This window comes from Egretta garzetta, unplaced genomic scaffold (assembly GCF_000687185.1).
Source record: "Egretta garzetta isolate BGI_Z169 unplaced genomic scaffold, ASM68718v1 scaffold224, whole genome shotgun sequence".
In the NCBI taxonomy this organism is placed as follows: Eukaryota; Metazoa; Chordata; class Aves; order Pelecaniformes; family Ardeidae; genus Egretta; species Egretta garzetta.
This window is the reverse complement of record NW_009259530.1, coordinates 216478-240587: the sequence shown is the minus strand read 5'-3', so window position 1 is coordinate 240587 and position 24110 is coordinate 216478. Positions and strand designations below refer to the sequence as shown.

General features: G+C 46.1%; 1 protein-coding gene across 1 annotated transcript in view; it reads right to left on the bottom strand.

Annotated features, from left to right (window-relative positions):
* Positions 1 to 20515: 20515 nt before the first annotated feature.
* Positions 20516 to 24110, bottom strand: part of DCK (deoxycytidine kinase) — a 10167-nt gene continuing 6572 nt past the window's right edge. Inside the window, exon 6 of the mRNA XM_035893106.1 lies at positions 20516 to 21815. Coding sequence (XP_035748999.1) covers positions 21789 to 21815 — 27 coding nt within the window. The 3' untranslated portion in view covers positions 20516 to 21788. The remainder of the gene's footprint in view (positions 21816 to 24110) is intronic.

Genomic DNA, 24110 nt, shown 5'->3' with positions numbered 1-24110 from the left:
TCCTGCACCTGGGATGGGGTAACCCCCAGTATCAATACAGCCTGGGGGGAGAAAGGATTGAGAGCAGCCCTGCCGAGAGGGACTTGGGGGTGCTGGTGGATAAAAAGCTGGACATGAGCCGGCAATGTGCCCTGGCAGCCCAGAAGGCCAACCGTACTCTGGGCTGCATCAGGAGGAGCGTGGCCAGCAGGTCGAGGGAGGTAATTCTGCCCCTCTACTCAGCTCTGGTGAGACCTCACCTAGAGTACTGCGTCCAGCTCTGGAGCCCTCAGCACAAGAAGGACATGGAAGTGTTGGAGCGGGTCCAGAAGAGGGCTACTAAAATGATCCGAGGGCTGGAGCACCTCTCCTATGAGGACAGGCTGAGAGAGTTGGGCTTGTTCAGTCTAGAGAAAAGAAGGCTGCGGGGAGACCTGATTGCGGCCTTTCAGTACCTAAAGGGGGCCTATAGGAAAGAGGGGGAAAACCTTTTTAGTAGGGCCAGCTGCGTTAGGACAAGGGGTAATGGTTTTAAACTAAATCGGGGTAGGTTTAGGCTAGATATAAGGAAAAAATTCTTTACAATGAGGGTGGTAAACCACTGGAACAGGTTGCCCAGAGAGGTAGTGGAGGCCCCATCCCTGGAAACATTCAAGGCCAGGTTGGATGGGGCTCTGAGCAACCTGATCTAGTTGGCGGTGTCCCTGCTGACTGCAGGGGGGTTGGACTCGATGACCTCTAGTGGTCCCTTCCAACCCAAAACATTCTATGATTCTATGATTCTATGAAATTCAACTCTAGGCTGAGTTAAAAACGAAAAGCCAAACTAGCCATTAGCACCAAAAGTCACTTTCACCACTGTATTTTTATATTCTGTGTCTACATTTTGGACTGTAGTCTCCTATTAGAAGACAGCAGCTGCTGAAAAGCCAGCTTCAGCACAGTGCGTTGTCCTTCCTGAGGCCATCCTGCTGCTCATTCCCTGGAGAGCTCTCTCGTGCTTTCTCCTCGCTATTCTTGCAGTCCAAGCTCAGCAAGAAAGCAGGAAGGCGGGCACAAGAATTTTCCCGCATGCAGCTTACTCTGCAGAAACGCCCGCGTTAACCTTCCCACCGCCCCTCGTAGGCACCTAGGCACGGCAGAGTCAGACTCCCAGCTATGTTATTCCTATTCACGCTTTGCCCAAGCATTTACTCATTTGGGAGAGCAAGGCCAGCACTGGCAGAAGTAGAGGCATGCCTGTTCTGGGTAGCCACCAGGTCTGCAGACACCTGCCTGGCAAGAATCTCCGTCCCGCACGGCTGGCATCACACCCCTTTCCCGACTCGGGATTAGCGTGTAATTTGTCTGTGCCCCAGCTCGTCCCACCCAGCGTCTCCGGGCAGCTGTCAGCAGCTCTTCCCACCCACGAGGCAGATTGGGGTGACTATCTAATGATAGGCACTCGCAGTGAGCGAGCTGCTGGAATCCCACAACAGAACTATAATAAGCACAGGGCATGACTAAACCCGAAGCGCTGTCTACTTTTCCAGTGGCATCGTGCCATAACCCATCTGTGATCAAGAATTTTAAAAAAATGTGACCCACATCCTCTTTCAATTCCTTACCCCTCTACCAGCAGCACCTCGTCACCCGCACAGCTCCCTCTAGCCAGCAAGCCGGGTGGCTTTAGGAAGCCGTGTCGCGCAGCACGGATGCCCTCCCTGCCGGGACAGGGAGACAGGAACGCGTGGCCCACGACCAGCATGTCATGATGCACCCTGGCTGAGAAAGGAAAGCAGATTTACTTTCCCACTGTTCTCTCTCATGCACTAACTAAACGTCAGACAACTTGAAATTCCGCCACTAGAAGCTGCAGTTGCTCCTGCCCCAACGTGAAATCAGCATTTCTGCGTGGCTGAACAGAACCTTTATGATCCCACTGCCACTCTGAACGCGCCGTATTTCAAACTTGTTCCCAATAAGCAGCATTAAACGCTCTCATAGTTAAGACGCGCTGACTTTATTGGCAAGGTCACAGGAGGCATAGTGACAAGAACACGTGTGGCCGAAGCTTCTCATTTCAGAACAGAGAAAACCCAAGCAGTCGATCAGTAACGAAACAATACTGCTTGTACCACTAAGCACTGCTCTCTTGTAGAGGAATAAGCCATTTTTCACCCAAACCCCACCAAGCAGGCGAAATAGCTGGCAGCACACTCTAAAAAACAGAGCGTGACACCTTGCACCATCTAATAGTTTGCTTTCAGCTGTATTATCAGCCCTCTGGCTATCACTGGCTCCTAGTAACTTCCCTAAATCTTTGCACAGACATGAATAAGGAAAGTTTCAAGCAGTCAGTCGGGAATTTTTAATGAGGAGAGCCAGGCCTGTGAGCTGAAAATGCTGAGTTAGCTCTTCACTGGGTGACGGGGCAAAGCAGCCACATGACGTCCTCGATGGCTTTTGCCAAGAAAACAAAGCGCTGGAAGCATAACCGCATCTGAAGCACTGCGTCTCAGGACACGAGTTAGCCCCAGATTCCTGCAGTAAACACTGAACCCTCTGCCCTCCCAGCTTTCACAAACGCTCTTTGGATTCACGTAATTTGCAAGTAGTTAGCCCAAACAGGCGGGCAAAAAGAACCCCAAACAAACGGCAAAAGCCAGTGCTTAAACCAACGCATTCTGCGTGGTTTGATTTTACAAAGCCAGAGGTCACAACAGTCAGTATCCTAAAACTTTGCAGCAAGCAGTGATGAAACACATCCGTATGTAGGCATATATACACAGATACATGCTCTTCTTAGGAGGACAGCAACAAAGTGAAGGAAGAAATCATTCCTTTTTGAAGCCACACACAGTTTATTAAAACTGGAGTATAAAAGCAGTCCAGTTCTAATCTCTCCTTCTGACAGAACTCCATGCCTTAAACATCTACAGTATGTCATGAACACCGCTTCACTTCTCCTTTTAACCTCCCAACCAGGTAGGCAACTAGCAATGGCCCTATAAGAAAAAACCCCACATGGTAAAAGGCAAATAAAGTGACATCAAGTGGCCTGTTTTAAGCTCAGGGAAGCCCAAAGGTCAAGTCAGACGAGACACTTAATTTACCCTTTTTTTTTCTTTTAAAAAAATAGGTTTATCAATAGGTTTTCAAGAAGTGCCTTCCCTCTCTTCACTTTTAGAAAGAAAAGGACAGACCCTTTAAGCCATCTCCGATTGTGCGCCTGAAAGCAATGGTATTCAAAAGCACTAACGATAATAAAGCCCCCTCTTGACCACCATCTTTGTCGCAACACTAGAGCAACATGAATTTTGAAAACTTTCTGCTAAAAGGTACTTTCCCCCAGGACAGGGCTTCAAACCATCACTTAGAGCCAAACATCATCACACGGTTGCCTTGGTTTGAGCCCTCACTCCGTGACATCCCTGACCCTCACAGCGTTTGCCTCGGCAGACCTGAGGCTCTGACTTGGCAATTCTGCTCCTCCAGGGCGACCCTGGGATGAGTCTTCACAGAGCGTGGTTCTCTGCAATGCTTCTGTTTTGACCTCGGGAACCACACAAGCTGTACACAGAGCTTTGCTTTGGGACTTATTACCCCTTACCTCTGGAAAAGTCTGTGTAGAGACCCCCTCCTATGGTGCAAGGATACACATGCTCACTAGTGTCCTCCGGGATAAACGGTCTTCCTAAAACAACTTCTGACTACTTCTTTTTAATTCTTCATTGCTCTTCTGATTTTCACGAGCGGCTTATTTGAAATAAAAATTTACAACTTGGTGGAAGCTCAAAGACACCGGTTTAGAAAAAATCCTTACCTACCGCCGCTCAGACTTGGGGTTTGTACCCAGATTGGTGGTGCTGCTTTCTCATTTGCTCACCATACTATAGCCTGTATGAACATGGTCTCCCAAACGCTCACCACTAGCCAAGCTACTTGAACCTTCCCTTCTTGACCAGGAGACCTAAATTTCTCATAAAACGATATAATGTTTTTACTCATCACCACCAAGCTTGTCAGTCTCGAATCCCAGGCCCCTACCTTTTAAAAAGACTAGTTTTGTAATAGGGCTTTTTAATTCCTTGACAGTACAGGTGATGCCTTCCCAAAGTAGTCAGTTTTTACACTGGCCAACCACAAAACAACAGCACCATCCAGCGGCCCCTTCTTCAGCCGACACTTGCAAGAGCTCTGAATTCATTCTGAGTACCTCTCCAAGGGGTACGCTCCTTGTGAGGCTTAGAGAGGAGGTCTCAGAAACACCAAGGTACTTGAACTCCCCCCCCGTTTCAAGCGTGCAGGTTATTTCCCCAAGAAAGCGGGACTTCATTCCCAAAGGGGTTAAACCCCAACAACACAGATAACCACAAATGATGGTCATTTCCGAAATTTTAGGAGTCTCTTGTTTTCAGACAGCACTGAGATAGCTTTCCACATGTATCCATTGCACAGACTCCTGTGGCAGAGAACTTGAAACCGTTACTTAATACAGGTCATTCTAACCAAAAGTTCCTATATCTGAGAGCAGGCATGCTTCCTCAGCAGTCTCCAAAGCAAGAGATGCAAAGAAAAACCTGCATACGAGTCTGACTGTGGTGTTTCCTGTTCTTTGAGAAAAATACCAAGAATAATCAGGCAACGTAGTCAAACGCTTGTGAGCCACCTGCAATCGGTAGAGGAGCTGCACATCAATGTGACTGGTAAACATGTAAACAAGAAGCTTTGGGGTAAAAGACTACCATTTCAGTGAACCTATGCATTAATAGTTGTTTATATAAAAATCCAAATCATGCAACATCAGGCATCTCCTCATATCGCATGACGCCACGGCTGCAAGTTTTACAGAATCCAGCGCTGACTGACAAAGAGCCTAAATCCCCGCTAAAACGTACTTTCATAACGACTAGAAACGAAGTTAAGGAAAGAGCAAACCAGACAGCTTCCAACAGCTCTGAGGTGTCTACCGCTCCCTTCATCATTAAAGGCCACCAGTCTGAAACCCGTTGGTGACCAAGGGAGCTCCCACATTGGTTAAGAGCTAAAGGGAACTTCAAACGTGGAATTTTCAATCCGCTGGTCCCAGCGTGCTTCAGACCACAGAAGATCTTAACCACTCTCACCTCAAGACAGACAGAGAAAAACACACCAGTTTTCAGATGACACTCCTCCTGTCTGTGGTATAAACTGCTCGGTTTTTCGTGTGGGACAGTACTATCCTTTGAGATCAGGCTCGTTCGAGCATCCACTCAATTGCTTGGCAGCTGGGACTAGAAATTTAAGGGGTGCGTACCCAAGCTCTGGTCATTGGAGCACACCTAGAATTAGAGCACATCTTAGCTGCTACCTGAAACTATGGTAGGAGGGGTCATCTTTAACAGCAGCATGACTGTTGGAACTATATCACCCTTTCTAGCACACCACAGGGTCTCAGGAGACAACCTGTACTTAAGCAGAACCAGCCTGGTTTTTTTTAGGAGCATAGACTCATTTAGATCGGAAAAGACCTTTAAGATCATCGAGTCCAACCATAAGCCTAACACTGCCATCCCACCACTAAGCCATGTCCCTAAGCACCACATCCTACACAGCTTTTAAATACCTCCAGGGATGGGGGCTCAGCTTGGGTATAATCAGCAGGATATCTCCTTTCTCCAAAAGTCAGGTTTCATTTGAGGTCATCCAGTCCTCTCCCAAGCAAACCCACACATTGTTTTTGCGAAACAGTAATTCTAGCTTGCTTATGCTGCTCTACTTTCTATAATTTACCTAGGACAAAGGGTTATCTCTCCCATCTTCCCATGGGTGATGTAACAACATGCTGAAGGAAGATCTCTGTTAGACTAAATTCCTCCCAGGTGCCTTATAATTACAAGGCAACAGTCACAAGGCTATAGCAATAAAAGAGAGGTTAGCCTTAGTTGTTTGAGCCAAAAGACGCTTTAAAAAAAACCCCAAAAAGCCACCAACATAAATGGTAGTTGTATAAAAAGCAGGAATAAAGACTGTACACCGTTGTTACAGAAAGAACAGGCATGATGTCATCTCAGAAGGGATTTAGGTGCTTAATTGCCTCTGCAACCAATTCAAACACTCAAAATTCCTGAGTCTGTGAAGGTAAGGGCAGATTTAATAATAAAATGTTCTTTTACCTACAAGAAAGACTGTTTTAAAAGTCAGCTGTAATTAAATGCTGACAGGTCTCAGAGCTAAAACCTTTTGAAACAGTAGCACGGACACAGTGTCCCACTGTTAACACTACATTTTGCGCTCTGCAGGGACCACTTCTCCTTTTCTTCTGTGGCATTACTCAGGAATGGAACTACCCAAGAGTCTAATCCCACTTGCCTTCAGGTTCACAGGCCTGCAGAGGTTCTTCCCACAAGCTATTTTCCCACCACCCAGGGCACACTTGCTCAGCCCACAGCCAAATCCCAAATGTACCAGAGGATGCCTGTTTACCTTGACACTAGAGAACCAGTTTAGGTTTTTCCTCTCTTCCCGTCATATAACCGCAAGCTGGAAGTGCCCAACCAAAACATGGAACATGTGTACAGCTGAAGCATAAGTTGGTTGTGGATTCATCAGAAAAAAAACAACCACAGCCGTCGCTGTGGACTTCCTCCGTTACCTTGGATGCATTTCTGCTCTTTCTTTGCGCTTCTGGAAGAAGTCACCTTCCAGCTTTACAGCAGCATACGCTGGAGGATTGCAAGCGTCTCAGATACTGCCAGCCACACCAGGAGCTGTACAGGTGCCTATGACAAATAAAAGAGATGATTTACCTTGTGCCCAGGGGCCTCTGAACAGGCCCAGGGCCAAACTGCAGCAGACCAAGGGCTGTTAGTCGCCAGGTGAAACAGTCAGCAGCCTGGCTGAGCCAGGCTTCAGCTTAAAACTCTTCCCAATTAGCTGTGCAGGCCCTGGGGCTCCGCTCAAAGTGGATTCCCATCAGGATGCCAGACAAGCTTGTTATCCCAGAGGAACAAAGAAGGGTTTTTTTCTCTCCGAGGCCAAGACAAGCAACTGTGGGACTTGATGAAGGCAGATAGATCATTATTCTATCGTAAGCCTTGGGCTTCTGCTCCCACCTATCCTTGCTTATACAGCAAAGGCCACACGCGCACACCCCTTTTCTTAACAAGTCGGAAAGGGAGGAAGGACTCTCAAGGAGATGGATGACAAAAATCAGACCACTTGTGCCGCTGTAACTTCAGGAGTGACCAGGGAGACCGAGGCTATTTTGGCCATCATTAAAGCATCAGATTAGCCGGTCCATTCCTAAACCACGCTTGCCGGAGAAAGGAGGACGTAAAAGCAAAAGATAAGGCCGCAGGAGCCAACTGGAACAACAAAACCCCACCACAACACGCATGCATACACCCCAAACTGTTTAACCTGTGGCCAAATCTGGGAAATCCAGCAGCTGAGCACCCAGGACAATTCTCAGTATGTGACAACATCAGTATGGGAGGGATTTTCAGGAGTTAGCCTCCTTCCCCCCAGAGCACATTCCGACAGCCCTTCCCCACACAGCCCAGCTCTCCAAGGCTACAGACTGCAAGAACATCCCACCACCCCTCTCCGGCATCCTCCCCAAACAAGACTGGGCTGCAAGGCCCGTTTTGGCGAGTCTCTCAAATGCTTGCTGAAGAAGTGACCGCCAACCAAAACCAAGAGCTATCTTCTGGCTCAGGAGTCGTTGCCGGGCTTCCCAATCTCACTGCCTTGCTCAAGCTCCCTCTCCTAAAGCCGAGCTTCCCGACCCCAGCCTGCTAGGCACAACACGCGGGGCAGGCTGCCCGGCAAGCTGCAGGTACCTTGCCTTCTTTCCTGGTTCCCATTCTACGCGTGAAGCCTTCCAGCTTACAGAGCAAGGGGAAAAAGGGGGAGGTGAGCATTTAACCGCTATTGCAGAGCGCCCTCTTTGAACCAAAAAGCACACACCACAGTCGCTCACCAGAGACGGGGAACGGGAAGTGCATGGCAGCACTACCATGGAAACGAGCAGCAAGCAGCCTGGCATTCGAAAAACCGCAAGATTTATGTCCTAGATTAGGACTGACCAAACAGGAACATGCAGATCCAGCCTCCCCAGCTTGGAGCAACACAGCTCCAGAGCTTGACCATCTATTGACATAGCAAGCGAAGGAAGACATTCGTAGCCCCAACGGGAGGGCAGGGCAGCGGCCAAGGGCCCAGGGCACAACCTACCCCCTCGGCTGATGGCCACACAATACGCTGAGCACTTCTGAGGTTTCCAACTCAGGGGGGCTGGGGTAAGAGCTCAGCTTGCTTTCCATTCTCCCTTTTCACCTTGGGACACCTCGAACTCTGTTTGGGATCCCTCAAAGCTCTCAACAGCCCCAGAATGACTCTACTCGAGTCACCTCCTGTTGCAATGGCTTGCTATACAGCCGTCCTTTTGCTACTATGCCAGCTACCCTAATTACCTCCGTTCCAAATCTATAAGGTGAAACAGTCTCCACCTAATGGCTTTTTTCTCCCCAGAGGGCCGGCAGAGCTGAGGGGTATACCTGACTCTCGGGCTAACCGTGCACGTGTGGGTGGCATTGCAGAAAAGTCAGGGCAGCTCGCTAGCTCAGCAGGAGAGGCAGCGCAGAGAGCAGACACGGGCGATGACACCCAGGTTCTCTGGCATCTGGGATGGTCACCAATCGGCCAGCTTTTATACAGAAAACATTCAGAGAATCTTTCTGCACAAGAAAACCAAAATCCAGACCCCACGTACTAAGCGATTACAGGAAAGGCAACCATGAGACAGCGAAAACTGAAACCATAATTAGCTGTTATGATTACTGAGCAGCAGCTCTGCTGTGTGTGGTTAGAGAGCAATACTCCACGTGTGGAATCACTGACCGACTGCAAACTCTGGCTAGATGCTGCAGGCACATTTTCCCATAAATACCACAAAACCTAGAAGCTCCTTCTAAAGCTCATGCAGAATGTGGCAAAATCAGTCCGGGGGTTACCAGGCACCGCTATGCTCCTCTGCAAACCCCAGCACCGCTGAGAAAACAGACCAGGAGTGTATGCAGAGAGGCATCGGACGAATTACATGACATCCCCTGATGACCAAGGGGCACAGGATTAAGCCCAATCACACGCAATCCTCAAGTAAGAGTAAAGTACGATCCTGGACTGTGCTAGGTGAGGTGGAGTCAGGGACAGAACTGAAGTGAAGCACGTTAACACAGGCTGCATTTTTCTTCCAGGGCAGATAAGGAGAATGCTAGAGGGCTCTCAGCAGGGAAAGAATACAGTTGGCTTCGACAACTTGTGAAATTTTTGCCTATTTCCAACCAGCTGTCTCAGTGATGGGAAAGGATGAGCAATCGTTCCTGGACTGGGAGGAAAAATAATCAGCTTTCCCAAATCATTATGGAAAATGAAGCCAACAAGAAGTCATATAAAAATACGAGCTGCCCTACAAACCTCAGACGACACGGTAAACTTGAGGAGCATCTAGGGGAAGGAGGAAGCCCTTTTTGCTACTTTCTAGCTGGTACCCAAACACCTAGCATAGTTAGTGGGGAGTTACCAGAGTCCCCATTACACCATTTTATTTGTAGCAAGTAAAAGGAAGAAAAAACCTTTTGCGAGGAAGGGCTCAGTAAGTCTCCTTGCAGAGTCCCCACTTGAGACCATCAAATAGTTAGATACAATCCCTTGGATCCCAGAAGGCCAAATTCCATGAATATGCCAAGCAAAGCTGACAAGTCACAGAAAAGGAAGAAAATGCTGAAGGATTTGGGAGGATGGAGTTGCAGAAAAAGCTTACAAAGGCCGCAGGCTGCCTTGGTAACGAAAAAGCCCAGGAAAATTTGGACTTCTTAACAGATACAATTCTGCGCAAACAGTAAATCCTGTGCTACAAGCATATGAGAAACTAGTTCACTCAAGCCAATTTATGATCAGGCCAAATTACTACTAGTGATCATGTCGACGGAGCCTCTTCTATCATAAGAAACCTGCAGTTCAGCCAAGCTACTTATAAGTTCTAAAATAACCTCTTAATGACTGCCTGCTGCCTCTGAACTTGTTCTTCCATCCACTCGGAAGACATTCGTTTAACTCGCACAGCATTCCGCTTTAAAGCAACAAATAGATGAACACTGATAAACAGTTTAATTAGAACACTGCTGCAAATCACTGGAGGTGGGGCTTGTGCAATATTACGCCAGGGGCAATGAGCGCACTGCTGTGGTCAGCCATTGGTAACAGCCGTCAGGACAAGGGAGGACATCGGGAACGGGGCCGGGACAGGGATCTTCACCAGCCTCTAGAAAGACTCCCCACTCTATGTGAATTATAATCAAATCTATTAATTACAAGCAAGTCATAATGCCCTTTTCCCTTCGTTATTAACATCTAACCCCACCCAATTACCTACCAACAGAGGACAAGCAAAGAGGTGCAGGGTGAGACAGATCTCTAAGTACGATAGCAACGCGTGTTTCAGAAACAAAGGCAATTTGTCTCCACATTATTGATATTTGCAGTATATTTTTCATCTTAGTATCTCAGCAATCCTGGTTTTACGTTCCTAAAGTAAGTTTTTTCAAGAGCAGTAATCATCAGCCCAATTCTGCCCCTCGCGACGACACTTCTGCTTCAGCTTCCTCAGAAAGCACCAGTTTAGACCCATGCTGTCCTCAAGAAGCTGTGCTGGATGTTAAACATCTCATTTCTCCATCTCCCATCAGGGACTTTTAAACACTGAACACACTTATTCTCAAACCCAGCAAAACTAAAATAGGAAAAAATAATTAAAAAAAAAAATTAAAAAAATATCAAGACAAACACACACAACTCTTACCCAAAGCACAACACAAGTACTTGAAATGGCAGGAGTGTCAGAGCAAACCACCACTCTAACCCCTTCCATTAAACATTTACAGGGAGCTCATCTGCATATCTCAATCTCAAGCAAACAAACCGAAGTTTGGAGTCAGATATGTTTAGAGATTAGAGATCGCTTTCCCTCTCACCCCACCAAATTTAAGACATGAAACAGAGATAAGAGAGGCTCAAAACCACTGCCAAGTTTGGGATTGAAAAGGACTCTTTTCCAAGTCCTTTCTAAGCACATTCTCCTAACTAGGAAATGCAATTAAAAAAAAAAAAAAAACAACAACAAAAAACCCACCCACTGACTCGATGGCTTCTTCTTTGGCAAAACGCTACATGCCAGGAAAAAACCCCAAAGCCTCCTTCTCTTACAACATGTGCTTAACTAAGACCTAGTTCAAATAAATAGCTTTGCCCAGACCTTCACACTGCGGCCAGGTCTACGTGGGGAGCTAACTGTCAATACAGCCATACCTTGCTTTATGCCAGCAAAGGGCTCGTAAGGTGAGTACAGCTTTTCCTGGCCAAAACGTACTCTCGCTCCAAGAACTTAGTCCAGTCTTCCCAGGCAAAACCTGCACTGAAAGATCTTTTTAGCCAAAATAACAGTGCCAGCAGAACACACAAGACAAAATAGCCTACCAGATTTGTAACAGTTCTTCGCTCTTCAACCTATGTTTATTTGGCAGAGAAAAAATATCAGTAGATCCCCTTCAAAGCTGCTCTTGTTCACTAACTCCATCAGGGTGTCAACACCTGACCCTACTACCTCCAGGGGCATCTAGCCCCTTTAAACTGCTGCTTCCTACTCACATTACCCTTTAGTTGCCTGATCATCTCCAGTAGCTAGATAGGGAAGTGATAACGGTAGCGACCAACTTCATCATCACTGTGGGCTTACAGCAAGCCTCCTTCGCCCCACCAGCCATCATCTACGTGGAGCAAAACACAGAACGCTTGCCTGGATAAACAGTCCAGGGCATACCAACCTTCTACACAGGCACAGAGAGAGGAGAGAGAAGCGCAAGGATACTAAAATTCCTCAAGGGACTTACGCTCCCCTTGAATTCTCTCTCCCCCGTTGTTGCTCCTCAATTGCCTAGCACGCAGGAGCCAGCGCACAGCTTTTGCTGGGTCACTGGAGAGGCAGGAACTCGGCGCCCACCCGTTCTCTGAATGCTGAGGCTTGGGCGATTGCTCAAGGTAACAGCGGTTAGCAGCAGAGATCATTCCAGCTGGAGCAGCATCGGGATTACCTTAAACTGCACTCTGTCCCCGATTCCTTCTATCAGGTACGGGATGTAAGCTTGATATATTGTTAGAGCTCTTCAAGCATGTCTTTAAGTAGCACCCTCCACTTACTTGAACAGTTGTTACCTACAGAAAATTAAGTCAATTTTTACCCTCCTCCTCTTCAGCAACAACAACAAACCTCACCGCTGAACAGACCTTTCGGCGTTGTCCTTCCAAACCTGGAAGTAAAATTCCATCAATCGATTTCCTTCTAACATCTATAAACCTCCTTGGTCTAGTCTCTGCTCGACTCATTCAGCGTGTTACGTGACGTGTTCTGCTTCATTCAGGTCAGTGCCCATTCCCACCCCTCGCGCCGTCGTTTCGATAAGGAACGCAGCATAGTCCAAAGCAATAGTTCGAGTCCAGACCAGATTTCGTCCCGCCTCTGATGTCCAAGGTCACGCAGGAAATGGATAAGCCCCTCCATGCTCTGTCTCAACTTACTCCTCTCTAAGAAGGGGGGCGATACTGCTTCTGTTCATCACTGTCACATTAGCAGATGGCAGTCTTACTAACTCCTTAATTTAGGTTTTAAAAAAAACTTGACGTAGGTTTCAAAACCATTTTTCGAGCTCAGTATTGTTACTGTAATAAATTGTCATGCTCCCTTGAAAAATATATAAAACATCTCCTAACTAACATCCTGCACGTTTCACTGGTCATCTAGATAGGTAGCGTGTAGGTGCTACACCTGGCTTACTCAGACTGCACCCTTTCACCGTTCCTTAGAACCCCTTCGGGGCATTACATAAAGACATTCCTAAAGTATTTACTGTCCCCATTTCTGGTTTAAGGGTCATACAACTTTCTACACGCACAGTCAAACTATCTACTAATTCCATCACTCTTGACACAACTAGCTCCTCCCCCAGAAAATGCCAAACTCGTTGTAATTGTCTACAACACTGACTCCAAGCTGTAGGCTGTGGACTCCTGAAGCCAGGGGCCAAAGGATTTGCACAAGGTCACAGAGAATGCAAGCCTTCTCTCACAAAGCTTACATGCGTTCCATAAAAGCATACCACACCTGTAGAAGTGGTCTAAGCCAGCGCTAAGAACCGCTAGTCCACAAGTTCCAAATCTGCCAGCCATCGTGGGCCTCCCAGGAGAGCCGAGAACCTTCATTTTGGCCACTGAAGGACAAGAACCCCACCATCCTGCGGATGCGATGCTCCTCTCTCGTCACTTGTGCAAAGCAGGAGCAACTCGATGAAATGTTGCTGTTCAGCGAAAGGGACGCCCGGATCGTACAGGCTGTCGCTGAAGGAGAATTGGCGTTTGCTTTACTGCTGACAGCATAGCCCCCTAGCCCCAAACGGCGCGTCCAAAGGCTCTCGATGGACTCTGTACGCTACAGAGACCTTAATGGATTCCATTTAGCAATAGCCTACTTCAAAGCTAGCCTGCAAATAACTCCATCTCACCCGGGATTACAGCTTCTCATCTTCCAGGGGTCTTAAATTTGCAGTCTGTCTCCACTGGCACAGACAAAAGTTTGCAGAAATCATATTAGTGGAACTTTTAAGTGCAATCCCCTTTTTCCGTATGATTTAACAACTCCTGTGCAAGTATTTCCACCTTTTATGTTTCCCAGATGTCTACTTTTTGCAGCATCAAGCATCGTTTAGAGAGACCACATGCTGGCTCCCGCTAGCCTTATAAATTACTAATGTAAAAAGGTATGCTCATTCATTATTTGTTTACATCTTTTCGTTTCAGGTACAGCTACACATTAATTTTGTCCAGATTCATAATGAAATTTCTTTCCCCTATCATCTGTCTCAACCCCCTCTCTTTAAAAGACAGCAACTAAAAACTTCCCCCTAGCTCTTGCCATCCTCCCTAACCACTCATACAGCAGTTAAAAGGTTAAAAATCCAGGAGAACTCTTAAGGCACTCGTTGCTACCAGCAGTCCAGGTGCTACCAATAAGTCATGCTCAGAAAAGCAACCTGTCCAAGACCACATGCCACCAGCACCAGTCCCAGCTAGAACCAAGGACTTTCAAATATTAACACTTCACTTATTATTTCAGATTAAAGCTAATTTTACAAACAGCCCACAATCCCCTTAAAAAAAAAAAATCCAAATCCAAGAAAAACACTAAATCCAAACTATATACAGTCCTAACAGCCCCTGTTTAACCAGTTCTGTCATCTTGCGACTGCTAACGTAGGTTAGAGGCAGCGCTGAAAAACAAAGGGGAAAGTTGCACTGGGGGTCACACCAGCTCCCAAACTGGTGGTGGTGGTGAAGCAGCCTGCAAGGGAGATGGACAGAATCTGAAGCCCAACATTGTCATTTGTGTGCACAGGCCCAGGCAGCGACGCTGCAGCTGAGGTCTTCTGATGAACAAGGGAAGCTGACTGCATTTTATACGGAGCCCCAACACGTTATTCAGCGTATGATATGCAAAGTACACTGGCAGCTCATCAGGTTTACAGGATTCACAACACCTGACTTGGAGAAACACAGCAGAAAGGCAGGGTCTTAGGGAAAACCCATGCTAGTAACATTACCTCCTAGGCTTTCTTGCCTAGAAATCCATACACACAGTTGGCCACAAGAGATAAAAATCAAGGAAATAAAGCCTTCTTCTATCTCAAATAAAAGGGGGGTGGGAAAAAAAAAAGACACTTTGCATGGAATAATGCTTGAAAAAAGTCAAATTACTTGCCTCGTTCAATAAACACAGTGATCCATTAAAGAGAGACCATAAAGACTTGTAGTAAAACATCCCAACAAACAAAAAACCCCAAAACACAACACCCTGAAATCAAGATGCCAAAGTGGAAATCAGTACTTACATTAAGAGGCTGAGAATTCTAGTGTTTGCATCTAATTTCAAGCCCTTAAGTACCTCCCAGTGAAAGAGAAGGTCATTCAGTGCACATACTATTCTGGCCAGCAGGAACGTGTTGTAGGATGGATCTAATCCCCTATAGAAATGTCTTCCAAGATTTAAAGCAACTCCAGCTATCCAGGACAAGGATCAGTATGGTAACAGCCAGTAGCTTAGCCTACGTATACAGGCTCGGACCGCAGGAGCTCCCGAGGTAAAACAAGGGACAGAGCAGCGCAGGTATCACACCATCCAGGGTATCTGCTGTTGTAAGGAAATGAAAGGGAAAGGGTTCGGTCCTTGGGCAGCAGCGCGACAGATGCAGAAGAAGGAGAAGCAGGTTATATTCTGGGGCTAGAGACAAGCAGAGCAGAACAGGCATACAAAACCCCCTCAAAAACAGCACAACAAATGCAGAGACAAGGAAGATTCCAGACAAAAAGAGACTAAAAGGAGGGTTCTGCAGGGGGGCTTCAACAGATCCAGAGACCTTCAGTCTGTGCTCCACAGCAAGCAGACAGAGAATTGCTCCACTTGCAGCAATGCTTTCTGACCTAGTGCCAATACGATTCCAGCCAGAATCCCAGAAGCAATGCTCACAGCAGTATTTAAAGCCAAAAGTGCAACCAGATGCTGGAGATGTCCTCATCTGAGAGCAACGGGCAAGTGCAGCCCGTCAATAAAACATAAAGCTAAGATGCATTATCGCTTTGAGTGTACCATGGGTGAACAAGCTTGGGAGAAAAGCAAGTTTTCAGACAGAGTTACTGACTCATCTCTGGCATGGGCAAATTCTATCGGCCCCACTGCATGCATAGGCTAACTCTAAGTCATTAGCAGGTATCATGAAAAGCCGTTACTTACCTGAGCTAAATAACTACAAAGGTGATCAAGATTCTAGCTGTATCACACAAGTTCCGGTGTGTGACAGAGCCCTAAGGCTTGGCAGATAGCATTAGGAACCCATTTCTAGAGCATACCATGCCACAGCATCTTAGCATCACCAAAGATGAGTCCTGTCCATACCAAAACGCCGAACAGGATGGGAAGCGAGAAGCAACAGAACTATCACCCACTAGACCACGAGCATCACGCTGTCCTCTGCGGAAAAGGCAAGTCTTGTGCATAAGCTGTGATTACTTTCAAAGGGGACTGAGAGTAAATCTCAGCAAGTAAGAACTGAAACTGTGAGATCAGTATGTACTTCATAGCTGAATGTGTAGGGATAGAGGAGCACTCATTAGCCACAAAAACCCAATTGTAGGTGTACACACAATAGTACAAGGCACACTGAAAGCGGAGAAAAGGAAGGCTCCGAGCCTCACGGAATCCCAGTTAACTCTCCAAGACACTAAACTGCTCTGTTCCACAAAAAACGGAGCTACGTTCCTTTGCCACAATACACAGCAAGTCTACCTCTCAGAAAGCTGACATTTAAAACACGCCCCAGCAAGGACTGCAGTTCAAGCGGGCCATAAAAGCTACGGCATCCTAACAAGCTCTCGTCAGACCACGGCCAGAGTACACTGCAACAGAAATCCCACTTCAAACAAGCTTTCGGAGAGTTGACACGATGCCTACCCCCTGAACAATACAGCAGAGACGGCAAAGGAGCTGTTGACAAGGACAAGCACACGTGCAACACCTACCCAACTATGCTGGACCATTGCAATGAACCCTCATGAAACGAGCAGCGAAACGGAGACCTAAGAAGTCAAGTCCCGCTTTCTGCGACAGCGGGTCTTCTCCTCCCGAGGCGCCGCACGGACAGGACACCGGCGGCCGATCCGGACCTGCAGTCTGCTGCAACAAAACAGTCAGTGACCCGAGGGCACGGCGCTCAGCTGAGGGTCAGGGTAAAGGCCAGGAGCTAGCCCCACTGAAAGGGCCAAGCCAAAGGTGCAGCAGAAACTTTGAGCAATAGCTATCCTTTTTAAGGAACTAGCAGAGGCAAATCTGAACATAATTAGGGGGGGGGGAAGGGGGGGAGAAAGCACACATAGACAGTGCTGAATTAAGCCAGAAGTTTGGAAGAGCCCCAGCAATCAGGTAGGCTAACGCAGAATTGCTTAGGAAAGAGGACCAGAAAACCTAAGACACCAAAACTGGAACAGAAGCAAAAGCCACATCCTCAAGGAGGCCGCATACTAGTGAAATTTTGGCTAGAAGTCTGTTACAAGTTGTACAAGATCGTGGTTTTAGTAGTTATTAAAAGACAAGTCACAACTTAGAGGGAAATTGGAACACAAAACGCAGGACAGAAAGGTCTGGAGAGAGCACAGGGGTGTACTCCGAATGAGCTGCAGTGGCGACACCTTTTAAGTAACTCCCAGGAACCAAGCACCTTTTCCCAAGTCCGTCAGCACTGTTAGCCAGCAGGGACAGCCAGCACAAGCTGGAGCGCCTTGGCATTCTGGGGACACACATATGGAACACACACCCCGCCTAAGCCACTGGGAAGAGCAGTCAGCAGAAACGGGCAACAACCGGCATTCTAATTTATCATGTATTAAATTCTTATATATGCTGCTGTTGTATTATTTATAACTATGGATCGAAACCTGGACCTAAAGCCAACACCAAGTCACCTCCACGCAACAGCCTAGACTTTCAGACGCTGCACGTTATATTGATTTTACACCGACGCTGAATACCAACCTCAGGCAAAAATAAATCACCACTTAGTCCCACTATGGAATCCGCACTTCTTGTCACTACTGGATTTCAATCGGACTTTCAGAGGAGCCATACCAAACTTGGGCTGACATTTGGCACGTAAAGTACCGTGCGTGACTTCAGTTGGGAGAATTCCTAATTGCTTTCTTCTGCCAGCGTTAGTACTGCTCACTGCCTGCATTCGGCCCCGAAAGCTCAGCGCTAGAAGACTGTTATCGCTCAGACACGTCAGGATTAGTGTTATCCATGTGCTAATATTCACCCACAGCACAGAAACAGCTGGTGCCTGCACGAAGCCCTTCTCATGTCAAAACCCCTCCCACCGGCTCAGCCTTTTCTAGCCTTACACTTAATCCAGTGGGGGATTGCTTTATTCCCCTCCCTCCAGATGAAAAGTCTCTCATTCAGTAGAGTATTTATTAATCGGTTTAATGTTTTTGCTCTGGCAGAGCGAGGAGGCAACCTCTTCCTTCTTTACCTTTTCCAAAGCCATTCACTGTTAAAATGCTAATGCTCTTCTCGCCGCCAGCTCAGCGAGAAAGCCGAGGATACCATGACCTCGTGTGGCAGATTCTGCGCAGAGCTTCGCCGTCACCACTAGCTACAGGCACTGCAGCGCTGTGTCTGCCATCAATTTTTATTTCAAGATCCAATTTGTAATAAGTCTCCCTTCCTCACAAGGAGCGAGTTAACAGCAGTGCGAAGGTAATGGTTGGACTTGATCTTAAGGGTCTTCTCCAACCTAAGCAATTCTATGAGTTTTCGGTGGCCACGTTTGTCAGTGAGCCAACTTCAACACAACTGGTGTTGCACTGATGGCTTTTAGTACCTTTTCAAACAAACAAATAACTTATATTGGCCATGAATCTGGGCCAGGGACCCCTTTCACGAGGACATCAAAACATCCCCCTGAAAAAGTGCGAGCTAGGGCTGCCTTCATTCTCTATTATTTAATAGAGCGCTTCAGACCTACAAAACAGCACATCAATATTAACTAACTAATCCTCCCAACCTTCTGAAGAGGCAGGGAGGTATCAGTATTTTAAAGTCGAAAAGACCGAGGCAAACAGTGCTTTACTCACGGTCACACAGTCTAAACAGGAGCTGGGAAAACAGCCTCGGAGTCCCCACACCTAGCTATGCTGAAACCTCTTGGCAATGGCAATTGCACGCTGTTTTTTTCCCCCAAAATGTAACTTAATTATCACTACACACCTGGTCTATGCTTAACAGTTTGTGGTGAATTTCTCCTGGCTCAATTTTATTTTACAAATAGATTCCTGAAGTCCTTAATTACTGGAAAAAGAAAAGCCTCAATACTAATCACATTTTATATACAAATCCATTATTGTGAAGTCTGCATAAATAAACAGAAAACAGTAGAAACAGCTAAGTGGTACAGAATTATAGAAAATTAAGGCCTACGTTCAAAATTGGTTGCTGTTCTAAGAAGCATTTCCATTATGAGAACTTAAAATCGACTGTACAGGTAACAACAAGGACTGAACCTGAAATGAGGCGATATCATGTCCACTGCTCACAGGTGTACTTGCACAATTAAACCATCACCAACCAATATCTGAATCTGTGTCCTAGCTGGAAAAAACTTAACAAAACCCACGTACTGATTTTGTTCCCCGATGGTGATGACACTCGATGAAAACAAGCGAGCATTTCTAGCCAGTTCCACCAAAGCCACCCTTACCCAAGGGAAGAGAAAGGGACACAGCACTCAAAGACAGAAAACACATCATTGCCAAAGAGCAGGCATCAGCTCAGAAACCTTCCATCTCTCCAATAGGCAAAACCCAACCCAACAATCCTCTTTCGTGGTAGCCTGGGAATAGATTTAAGCAAAGAAAAGAATACTGACAAATGTGAACGTCTGAGGTACTGATGGAGCTGCGAAGTTTAAGCCGACGGACAGGCAGAACAGCCTAAGGACATCTCCGCTTCTGTTTATGCCGCGTCTTTTCCTCCGCACAAATAACTGCAGCTTCACGTACTTCAGCCCAGATCGTTTCCAAGCCCCGAGAAGCTTGGGGGTGGGTGGGGGGTGCGGTTTGGTTTTATTCTTGTTTTTTCTCCACAGCAATTAAAAGCATTCTAATAATTGGTCACGACTTTGCTCCTTCGAACCCAAACTTGGCAGAGGTTTCGCAAAACTTTCTGGAACGGGATGCAGATAACCTGCCACAGAATTTCTGTGTGCTCTGTGACGGGTTTAAAAAGAAGTCTTTATTAGAACTCAGCCTTGTTTACTCCTTGCGATGAGCACTGTCATTCCAATTCCTGTAATTAAGTCCACAATTTTGACAGCTGAAACTGTAGGAATAATTGCACTGTTAGTCAAAATAAGTTGTTACAGTTCAGACTGTTGCCAAGAATGTTTTAAAGGCTTCTACTGTATGTTTCAAGTAAATCTGAAATGACTCTTCATCCGTTCTACCTTGCTTCATTTCTGGAGCAAAGATCTTAAAATTTTGCCTTTTACTAGGCAACCCTGAAGTCCAAAACAAGATTTCCCACCATCCTGTTGCTACATTCCACTGTAACGTCAGCATTACACAGAACACTTCCACTGATCGGCAAGTTATACATACCATACATTTTATGGAATCCCGGGTCTCTATCCCATAAGATCATTTCCCATACATGAACACAAGCTGAAGCCAGTCGCTGTGTTGCAGAAATCTTAGAGAACTTGCACAACAAATACACTGAGAATACATAATCTTAAATTCACCCGCTGTACTAGTATCACGTACCAGCAATCTCCGACATCATTTCTTTTATGAGACCAAGGACCCAATGCTATCAAGCACTGAAGAAGTCTTTCCAAGCACTTTTATTTTTCAGTCAACGGTTAGAGAACGCCAGCACAATTCCAACCACAATGGAAGAAATTTCATCTCTAATTAGCAGGTAACACAGGCACCACAGTAGGCAATAAAAACACTTGACAATAAAATTTTGCATTCAAAAGCCAGCTGTGCAATCGTTCAGAAATGTTTAAAGCAGAACAAAGCAGCTCATAAAACACAGTACTTGAGATGCGTACCCTGTGTCGTTTCTGTTTTTTGCACCTGAAACAAAAGTGGCTCAGTCAATAAAACAAGATACGCCAGAACAGCAGCTACTCCACAAAGGTCTGCCCTTCTTACTACTACAAGATGAGAAAGGACAGCCTACTTCAAATATTGTAGCATCTCATACAAGCATCCAGAATGCCCAGTGAACAAATGGAGAAGCTGGAACAAAAGCAGGAAGCCACCTCTGACATCCGAAACGTGATTAAGGAAATGGTTAGAGACACGTCATTTACAGACGGAGGCCGTTTGCAAAATTTTCTTCTTCCTTTTAGGGTACCATCAAGCAAGCATACTCCTCTACAGGAAAACAGGATTTACCAATAAAATAGACCTGGTTTTGGCTGTTAAGAGTTAAAAAAAAAAAAAAAATTTAAAAATCACCAAACCCAAACATGCTAGAGACCAGAAAGCCTATATCCTAGTTTGCAGTACACAATCAAAACAGATACAAAACCTAATTTGATACCTACAGAATTTCAGCCATCTTTTGGATTTGGTTTAATTCAGTGTATTCTGCCAAGAACTTCATCTATCACAATTGTCAGGCGGCATTTCTTTACACCTTACGATATAAAACTCCAGGTTATATTAAAATTCCCTCACCAGCAAAAATGGTTTTGACTTATTTCTTCCTCAGAACAATGAGACATCCATTACAAATCAATTCCACTAAAAAATGTTCAAGAGTTCTAAAAAAACCACTACCTTCCTGAACATTAAATAGCTACCAGGCACAAAATAAATTAAAAAAATACAATAAGATACTCCAGAAGAACTTACTGGTTTGACTAGAAATCGGCGCAATATTTGGGAACTCCCAGAATCCTACTATCTTCCGAATTTGCATGCGTTACTGTAATACTAAACAGACCTACGGATTTATTTAATAATTTCCTATTCACAAAGTTTGTTTGTTCCTCACAATTAAATCAACAGGATTGAGTCCTGCCCCTCCAGAGGCCTTCTAAAAAAGCAGAAGCTGTACTTCAGACTTTGATCGCACAGATGTTTGGAACAGTTTGACTCTGCCTGTGCTTCAAAGCGGATTATAACGTGCTCAAAAATTCTTTGACCTGCAAAAAGAAATAAATATCGTCAATCAAACGGAGTATTTATCAACAGAAACATACAGCAGCTACATTTACCTCTCCATTGCTCGATGCTTTACTACTACCTACAGAAACAGGAACTGGGAAAAATAATCTTGGGCTCAGCTAAGCCATTTCTTGTCCACCAAAAGCTTTTTCAGCCATGTACCTGTACTTTAGCAGGTGCCGAGAGGGACGCATTGGAACCATGCTCATTCCTCCCATGGTCCTAAACTACAGCCCTACGTCGCAAATGAATTATCTTAAATGCAGGTCTAACCTACAGACCAGGAAGATAATGACCACCTCAAAAGCTCTGTCATTTGGCAAACACCAAGGCACACCCACTACCAGAACACTGTCCGTATTTAACGCCAATGCATCTAATGACGATGTTCCTTGGAATGTGAGGTTGGCAAATAAATAATGAAACAATACCCAGCAAAACCATAGTACTTGAAAAAAAAAAAAAACCCACGATACTGTAGAACAACGCTATAAACATCTCAGCTACTGTTGAACTCCATTTCCAGTATTTGGAGAGTGGCTCAAAAGGCTACAGCTGGCTGAAAAGGAATAGTGAAGTTCCAGCCCACAGAATGCTATCCGGAACCCCGAGTCGGAAGCCCGTGATCCTACAGAGAGCACCGAGACCCAGTACAGCACCTCAAATAATCCATGCAATTGCATGAGAACCGGATCCAAAGCAAGCCGTGTGCCAAGCAGCGGGCTAGCATTACTCTTGTAAGCGTGGTCACTTCGGACACAGTCTTCAGTTCAGGTCCCTACCACAGGCTGCAGGAAGGCAACGTGCTGAGAACACGCTTCATGCCACAGGCATGCGTGCCTTTTCCTTGTGTCCCTCCACTCTCCCTCCCCAAAAGTAAAAGAGTAATTCCTCCCTCCCCGTAAAGCCTAGGGGTGGGAAGGGGTGGCAGCAAGAGCCAGGCCACCTTTTTTCACATACAACATCCCAGCAGATACAAGACCTAAGCAACACAGACTGTAGGCACAGAACTCCTCTCTCTCTTTCAAGAGCATCCTAGCACCTACACTGCGATACAGTCCGAGCTGGGAGCACTTTCCTCTCTGTCCACTCGAGCTAGGCTACCGCATAGGAAGGAATCGACAATTCCCCAGGGAACGTGGTGTTATTCTTTTGGCAGAGGCTCTCCTACACAGAGCGCATCTGTAAGCGTTTTGTCCAAATTCTTGGTGCATAATGAAAACGCATCTTGGATCACATCCTCCAACTGTGACCCTTCCCTTCCTAGTTCAGGGCTCAAGCTGGGGCAGGGAGGGGAATAAAAAGGTCAAATCCCTTCACATAGAAAAGGGAACACGTAACTGTGCCAATGCTCTAACTAGAAAAATATCAGGAGAAAGCCACCCTCCACTTCAGAAAGTAGCAACGCTAATATACGGCATCATGAACCTGACCACTGTTTACACGCTCAGCATAGTTTCAGGACTGGTCTCCGAAAGTGACCAACGCGACAGAGGCGAGAAGGAACCACACAGGTTTTGGGTCCCCACTGGACATCACCGTACACTAACGGCCAAAGCACCCAGCCTCGTAAAGAGCGTAGCAGTTGCGGGACTCCGCTTAGGAAATGCCGAAAAATAAGGCCATGGCAGAGCTTAGGCTGTTCCCAGATAACCTGACAGCTACACAGGAGTAAACTCCTCCAAAATCCCCATCGAGGTGCCTGAGCTTGGCCTTATCTCATGGTGCAGATGGGAAGCATATCCAGTCCGCAGCTGCGATGTCCAGTCATTCCATCCATTAACAAGCTTTAAAAGAGCAAACACGACGAAGGCTGGTTTTAATCAGGTGAACAGTTCTACTTCTCAGCGGATAAACCGAGATCAAAGGACAAAGCTGCTTTTCTCCTGAGGTAAGCAACTTATTTCCAAAGAGCGGAAAAATGTGCACATACCTTTGCTAAGGCCTGTAACTTGTTGCAACCACTCAAATAAAAGTCAAGCTGTCCTCAGCTGAATCTCATCATGATTCAAATATCAGACACCTGAGCTGTTAAAATGTTGATGGTTTGGCCTAGCTTTAAAATAGATATTACTCTTTTTTGTGCTAAGGATTATGTCTTAATGCAAATAGAATCTCAGTTTGAATTCTTTTTACATCAAACAGAATTTCCCCCCCCCATGCCTTCAAATAAAGCTAAAAACTTGTCATCTATATCCAGCATTACTTCCTAAACAAAATGAAAAGCTACATTTGAAAAGCACTCCCAGAAGTTTCAAGACCACTGCTTTTCA